This window comes from Diaphorina citri, unplaced genomic scaffold (genome assembly GCF_000475195.1).
Source record: "Diaphorina citri unplaced genomic scaffold, Diaci psyllid genome assembly version 1.1 scaffold2916, whole genome shotgun sequence".
NCBI classification, from domain to species: Eukaryota; Metazoa; Arthropoda; class Insecta; order Hemiptera; family Psyllidae; genus Diaphorina; species Diaphorina citri.
Genome location: NW_007380329.1, coordinates 1 through 8,361, shown reverse-complemented (window position 1 = coordinate 8,361; position 8,361 = coordinate 1). Strand labels below are relative to the sequence as shown.

The window sequence follows — 8,361 nt, the reverse complement described above, 5'->3', positions numbered from 1 at the left end:
GCCAATGCAGTGAAGCAGAAGTGAGATTAGAGGAAAGAGGAGTGCAATGAGGGGAAAGAAAGGTAGGTGGCACGCTGCCAATGCAGTGAAGCAGAAGTAATCAGAGGAAAGAGGAGTGCAATGAGGGGAAAGAAAGGTAGGTACTACGTGAAGGAGGAGCACACAAATTATGAAGTGAATAAAATGCCTCAACATTTTGATGAGTGAGTGAGTGAGTGAGTGAGTGAATGAGTAAAAAAATTGCGATTTTTGCGCCTCTATAGGAAAGACTCTATCCAACCTATTCACAATGCTACACTAGGCTTGTCTCTGTCCTTATGAGATGGCCGAGATGAGACATAATAATTTCCATTTAGGTTCTGGGTCAAACACCACAAATTATACGGTTCAAATATTATAATAAAATGTTCGTCAATGCTACATGACTTGGACTCGAACCACCAACCTCCAGATCCAAAGTCCAACGCGTTAACAACTGCACCACTGAGGTTGGATAGTATATTTCTAGATTTTTTAGGTAGGTAGGTAATTATTTAGTATTAGGTAAATATTTAAATCTTAAGTATACTTATGTCTTATATCTCGTTATATTATAAAAACTCTGTAAATAGACCTTGCCAAAAGGCCTATTATATCTAAAATAAATAAAAAATAAATAAATAAAATGTTTGTCAATGCTGAGAATCGAACCGGAGACCGAGCCAGCAGCCGTCCCCATAACCTTATGAGATGGCCGAGATGAGACATAATAATTTCCATTTAGGTTCTGGGTCAAACACCACAAATTATACGGTTCAAATATTATAATAAAATGTTCGTCAATGCTGAGAATCGAACCGGAGACCGAGCCAGCAGCCGTCCCCATAACTCACTTAATAGTATCACACTTTTTATACCTACACATATTCTCGCACGGGACATTTCTTACCAAAAACATAGAAATAAGTAAGAAAATATATAGAAAAACCTGCCGAATCGGTTCGTGTAAAGATACACAGGCGTGCTTACTGGAACTTGGCCTGGCGCACTGCCGTGCGCTCAGATATGTATATTATGATGCGTGTAATGTTATTTGTACTCAGGACTCATATCTTAGCCTACAAGATGAAAAAGACAAGCTGTATGTATCCAACTGTAAACTACAACAAGAAAACACAGAACTATTGTCTCGATTAAAGGTAAGATTCACTTTAGTTCCTCATGACAAAAGCTTGTTTACATTCAGCTCACTTGTGTGAAAGTATAAACAGGGTGCGGCAATATCTTTCGATTGGCTTTTGAAACTTTGCATAGTCAAATAGCTTGTAAAAAAATTACTTCGAGGGCACTTTGAATTTTCAGGGGCAGACTCCATAGAGGGGCTAGAGACAAGATTCAAGTCTACCATGGTATTTCTCTGATACTCACTTGTGTGAAAGTATAAACAGGGTGCGGCAATATCTTTCGATTGGCTTTTGAAACTTTGCATAGTCAAATAGCTTGTAAAAAAAAATACTTCGGGGGCACTTTGAATTTTCAGGGGCAGACTCCATAGAGGGGATAGAGACAAGATTCAAGTCTACCATGGTATTCCTCTGATGGGGGTAGCCCAAGAAAGAATGAAATCATTCTGAAAGGTGATTTGGGCTTTAGATAGGTCACTTTCATGATCCTGCCCGAAATTTGGATCAGAAATTAATATTTTAAACTTCGGCTCTGACTATGATAATACATAATCCAGATTTTGAAATCTTTCATTTGGGTCCGAATTTCGAGAAGAATCATGAAAGTAACCTATTTAATTAAAGCCTAAATCATTTTTGAGATTGCTTTATTTTTTATTTCTTTTTTTCTTTGTGCTTCCCCTGTCAGAGAAATAACACGGCAGACTTGAATCTCAAAATAGCCGATGATAGGGGTAGCCCAAGAAAGAATGAAATCATTCTGAAAGGTGATTTGGGCTTTAGATAGGTCACTTTCATGATCCTGCCCGAAATTCGGATCAGAAATTAATATTTTAAACTTCGGCCCTGACTATGATAATACATAATCCAGATTTTGAAATCTTTCATTTGGGTCCGAATTTCGAGAAGAATCATGAAAGTAACCTATTTAAAGCCTAAATCATTTTTGAGATTGCTTTATTTTTTATTTCTTTGTGCTTCCCCTGTCAGAGAAATAACACGGCAGACTTGAATCTCAAAATAGCCGGCCCTGGTTATCTACACTGATGACATAACTCCACATTGATGACAATAACTCCACACTGATGACATAACTCCACACTGATTACATAACTCTACATCTGATGACTTACAATGGCTAAAGTTAGAACGCTATATTTTTATTTATTTTTTTTCTCAGATGGCATTGGATTCCAAGATAGATCTAATATCCCGTTTAGAGCGAGATGTGAGTAGTAAGGACTCAAAGATAGAACTACTTGAGGATAGGATTGCCAAGTTGAAATCTGCCCTGGAGTAAGTACCATTGTGTGTGCATGTGCATAAGTATCAGTAATGCCGTCTAACCTAACATGAAGTTATTAATCAGGTAAAATATAGCTCACTTATTTTATACAGGCTATTCTTTTGGGTAAAAAAATTGAATTAAAGGTCAATTCCTACTTAAAAAGTTGTGCAAAATCCTAATTTGAAGTAAAAAAATTCGAAAAAGCATTTTTTGGAGGTCAAAAATTCAATTTTTATGTGTCGTTGTATGGTAAAAGTTCAAACAGTTGTAACGTCAGGGTACAAGAATAATAGTGTTAATCACATTAAGCTGAAAACACACTACGCTGACGTTACGTGGGACCACGTATGAAGAAAAAATCTATACAATGTATTCGGACAAAAACGAACAGATTGATCTGACGTGACGCCACGACCTGACGCGTATATGGCGTGGCGTCAGATCAATCTGTTCGTTTTCGTCCGAATACATTGTTTAGATTTTTTCTTCATACGTGGTCCCACGTCAAGTCAGCGTAATGTGTTTTCAGCTTTACACTAGTATCGCCTACAAGGGAGCTTACTCGGGAAAGTTGATGTGATGTCATCATGTACGTCAGAATACAAGATTTACTTGTGTTTATCACTTAGATTTGTCTCTTGACCTAGAAGTAGAAGAAAAAGGAAAAATCCCTAGTTTTTTTCTGTTGTTTCACTTTAAAACCAAGAAAATGGTCTAATGGTCAATTCTTGACATTAGTTAATAACAGCAACTTTAAACCTCACCTGAGCCCAGTTCCAAAAGGGGACCAATCGAGTTTTCAGTGCCAAAACTAGACATCCCGGAACTTTGACCTTAATGTAAGAGCTAATTAATGTCAACTTTTCCATAATAATCCCATGTATTCCAACAGATTTCCATAGATTTTAGCTTTTTTCAAGACCAAAACCATTAAAATCGGCTGCTCGTTTCAAAAGATATGAGTTTTTCGTGTTTTCCATCCGGAGAAGGAGGTCCACCTGCAATAACTAGGGTAAACATTTTTTTTTTTTTTTTCACAGGATCGATAGGTATGGTAGGGGAAGTGTAATTAATGCCAAATTTGAGACCTCGAGAGTTGAGGAAAGAACTTTTGGCGGCGGAAAACCGCCAGAAAGAGCCCAAAATATCGCACATTTTTCCTTAAGTTCGCTTATAACTCCTAAATTAAAGTACACTAAATTTCTAAATGGTGTGGTCGAACTTAATTTTACGTTAAGTTAATGTTCTCTTACAGCAGCCTGTAGGTAGGTCAAGTAGGTGGCCGAAAATTTGTTTTTTTTTTTTTTTTTTTTCTCTCTCGATGTTAAATAATTTTTCGAGCTAGAAATGTCAGGCATACTAAAGCGAGTGGGGAACCGAATTTTCGAAATCCCAGGGGAGAACTTTTGGGGGCAGAAAACCTCGAAGAAAATGTATACCCTCAAAAAATACCACTTCGTGGCATAAAAAAAAGAACCCCGCCTAGTCGTTCCTCACAAAATAAATCAAGTGCCCACAAAAAATAAACAAAACTCCATTCCACCCCAAAAAAGATTAGAAATCAATTTTGTACCCCGCCTTTTATTCACTTCATAATTTGTGTGCTCCTCCTTCACGTATACCTACCTTTCTTTCCCCTCATTACACTCCTCTTTCCTCTTATATTACTTCTGCTTCACTGCATTGGCGGCGTGCCTTCGATTTAAATTTACCCTCATTGCACTCCTCTTTCCTCTAATCTCACTTCTGCTTCACTGCATTGGCGGCGTGCAATCCTTTAAAAATAAATTGATGGCCCGCCGCCAATGCAGTGAAGCAGAAGTAATAGTGGACCTTGGAAGTAAGAGTGCTTTCTTTTATTCACGTGTTGAACCAAAACAGCAAACACTTCAATGGAAGAGAAAGTATTGTAAAACTATCTCCTAATATCGTCCATCTGATGCCGGACATACTACGGGACGGAGATGCTATGACACAGACCCCTAACGTCCAATGTTGCAGATGTTTCATCGCTACAAAATGACAAAAGCGAAGAACTGTATCAGTATCCCACCCCAAAAAAGATTAGAAATCAATTTTGTACCCCGCCTTTTATTCACTTCATAGATTGTGTGCTCTTCCTTCTCGTAGTACCTACCTTTCTTTCCCCTCATTGCACTCCTCTTTCTCTAGTATTACTTCTGCTTCACTGCATTGGCGGCGTGCCATCGATTTATTTTTAAAGCATTGCACGCCGCCAATGCAGTGAAGCAGAAGTGAGATTAGAGGAAAGAGGAGTGCAATGAGGGTAAAGAAAGGTAGGTGGCACGCCTCCAATGCAGTGAAGCAAAAGTAATATTAGAGAGAGAGGAGTGCAATGAGGGGAAAGAAAGGTAGTTACTACGTGAAGGAGGAGCACACAAATTATTAAGTGAATAAATGGCGGGGTACAAAATTGATTTCTAATCTTTTTTGGGTTGGGATGGAGTTTTGTTTATTTTTTGTGGCACTTGATTTGTTTTGGGAGGAACGACTTGGCGGGGTCTTTTTTATGCCACGAAGTGGTATTTTTTGGGGGGATCTCATAACTTTTTGCAGAAACTTAGCATAATATGACGTATGAGCGTAGCGCAACAAAGTATAAAGGTAGGTAATAGGCATAGTAACATCATTTGGTAATGTTTGGTGAGTTTGGGTTATTTCTGAGTGAAAACACCATAGTAATATATTTGGGTAAGTTTTAGTAAGTTCGGGTCGTTTCCGAGTGAAAAATACCATCGTAACATCATTATGTAAGTTTTAGTAAGTTCGGGTCATTCCCGAGTTTAAAATACCATAGTAACATTATTGCGTAAGATTTGGTAAGTTCCGATAATTTCCATGTGAAAAATGCCATAGTAACATCATTGGGTTAGTTTTAGTAAGTTCCGACCATTTCCGAGTGAACATGCCGTAATATCATCATTGGGTAAGTTTTGGTAAGTTCCGATCATTTCCGAGTGAAAAATTAAATAATAACATCATTGGGTAAGTTTAGGTAAGTTCTGATCTTTTCCGAGTGAAATACATCATGATAATGTAGGTACCTACATGAAAATCATTTTTCATATTTTTATTTATTTTTTTTATTTTTTATTTTTTCAACTATAAACTATAAAATTATGAAAAAAGTAACTATGGCTATTCATAAAATATTTTTAAATGATAAAATTATGTAAAAAAAAAGACTACAGTGGGATTCGAACCCCACCCCACCCGCTCGGCAGTTTGTCAAAGATCACACTCCTTACCACTGTGACACTCCGACTTTTGACTCTAAGCAGTGCAAAACTTCCTTATTAATCAACTCGAGCGATAATTTAGAATTTTTCCCCTAAAAATCACTCTTTTATCAAATTTAAGGCTGAAGGGGCCCTTTGGGGGCCTTGAAAATATGAAAAGGCACACCTACCACTCACGAGAAAAAAAATGAGCCATCAACCATCAAAATCGGTCCAGTGGTTTAGGCTGTAGAGCGGTCAACGTCAAAGAAGAAGCAGCAGCAGAAAAATTTGACGTTTTTCAAAGTCAAATATCTCCGGCTAAACTTAACCGATTTTGATTAAAAAAAAAAAAATCAACTTGGTCTACTTTTATGCCCCAACACACTGGACCTAAGCCCTCTGTAATGGGAAACATAAATGAAACAAAGTGAATTGATGACCCCCGGGACATGGACCTAAGCCCCCTGTAATGGACAACACACACACGCAATCCGTTTTCTTCCATCATTTGTAGTTGTCCCTCTACAACTACCTGAAAACGGCTACTTTCCCTGTCGCGTATAATATCTCTATTAGCGCGGTCAAACTTTCTTGACTTGGCGGGGCGGAGCGCTGCCGCGCTCCTTAATTTTCGGGATTTTTTTTTTAGTTAGAGTTAAGGAAATTTTCTACAAGATTAAGTGGTCATAAAGGATTACATACAGTACTGTGTCTGTTGGGGTTTTGCCCCATTTTGACCATCTGAAGTCTAAATAAAGCACCAAGTATGATTATACTAATTTATTTACCTTGTGCGTAGAGCTGTTTACATGTGCCATCATACCAGGTTATCATACCACGCTTATTAACACAAATATCTTCCCGAGGTTCCTTGCTTAGAGTGTGAGCAGGAGTTTTATCACTAGATGTCCCACATACACCACCACTAGGGGACTCAGAGCCAAATGGTGTGGGAAAAAGCGTGCTGAAACCAGTGGAAATTATTATTTTATTTTTTATCAATATGAAACTTCAAATTTTCACAAACTGGATCTTTTTTTTTAAATAAAATATGTACTAGAAAAAAATAGCATTTATTGTACTCACCAATACACGCTTTGACCTTTGATGATCAACTTTAAAATCTTAAAAGCTTTCTGAAATGTAATTTGTGCTTGTGATAGGTCATATTTATGATTCATCTAGAAATTCGGACCCAATTGTGAGATTTTCAAATTTCTACTCCTGTAGGTACCTACCTACCTACCAAAATATCTCCATTAGGTACTCAATAAGGTACATTTACACTTTTATTTTTTCCCGTTTTTTTTTTTTATTTTTAGTTCCCTCAAAATAAGCTGGCGGTTCCCTTGAAATGGGCTCGCGGTTCCCAAGGGAACCGCGGTTCCCGGTTTGGCCACCCCTGATCTAGAAATTCGGACCCAATTGTGAGATTTTCAAATTTCTACTCTGATTATTGAAAATAGATCCTTGACTTTGTTGCCAATTGTTATTATGATTGATGAGAATAACATGGATTTCTCCGACAAAGATTTGTAAGAAAATAAAACCCAACAAAAACATTCTGTCTTCGGTGTACCCGTTTCCTCACTTCTCTCTCCACCATTATCTTCAGCTTCCTCCTCTTTTTGATTTTCATCTTGTAATTCTTTCATTCTATTCAATTCTCTGGTTTCCCAATTGGTTTTGTATCGACTATTTCTTCTATCACTTCCTCTCTGAGGAGACTTTGACCTATCTTCTTCCGACCTCAGTGAAGATAGCTTGGTTACTTTACTATTGTTCCTAACATTTGTTAGTTTTGTTGTGTATTTATTGCTTTGACTAGGGAACGTTTCTACTCGGTTGTTTTCCCCGTCTTCAAGGAACTCTTGCTTGTTCTTGTACTTGTAGCCATTTGTTTTATTATTGAGGAACTTGGCTAGTACCACAGTGGGTGCTTGGCATAGGGTTTTGTTTTCATTGTCACCGCTAGTTGCTATGGTAACAGTATATCCAGGACGACATTCACATTTACCTTTCCACCAACCTCGCCCCAGCCTCTGACCTTTGCCTCTATCTGGCACTACCCACTCTCCTGCATTACATGGCCCTGAAACGAAAACATTATCCTTGTTATTGGGTTGTAAATACTTCACTTTTTGTTGAAGGGTAAAATTTATTTATTTGTTACATTATAAAGAAGGACTATTTTCCCCCGTAGCATGGGTCTGATTCACGGATTGGGTGGACTGTTTGGCTGAGATTTTGTAATCAGCCAAGGGGTCTGCCTGATCTGGGTGTTGAACTTGAGCTTGGTTTTGACTTGGTTCGTGGCCCCAACCATTAAGCTATCAAGGTAGGCACTCACTAATTTCATTACTGTTTTTACTACTATTGTTCCTGAATAACAAATAAATAAAGCACTGTTAATATTAATAGTAATAGGACGAAATAGTTAAAATGGACCTTCACAATGTTACCGAGTCTTCAATCAAGTACTGTAGAAATTGGGACCGAGGGTAGTTGAAATAATCAAAGTTCCGTATAAAACAATGGAAAAGGGACAAAATTTAGATACAAAAGAACAAAATAGGAAATAAATACCCTCTCAAATCCTTTGAAAGCTAGAAAAAAATGCTGATTTTGGAGTTGAAATAATGGAAGTTGAAATAATCGAGGTTCTACT

General features: G+C 37.6%; 1 protein-coding gene across 1 annotated transcript in view; it reads left to right on the top strand.

Moving 5' to 3' along the window:
- Nucleotides 1-1,373, top strand: part of LOC103519737 — a gene marked incomplete in the record, with an annotated part of 15,946 nt that extends 14,573 nt beyond the window's left edge. The window contains 1 exon segment of the mRNA XM_026831126.1: nt 1,083-1,373. Coding sequence (XP_026686927.1) covers nt 1,083-1,238 — 156 coding nt within the window.
- Nucleotides 1,374-8,361: the final 6,988 nt, after the last annotated feature.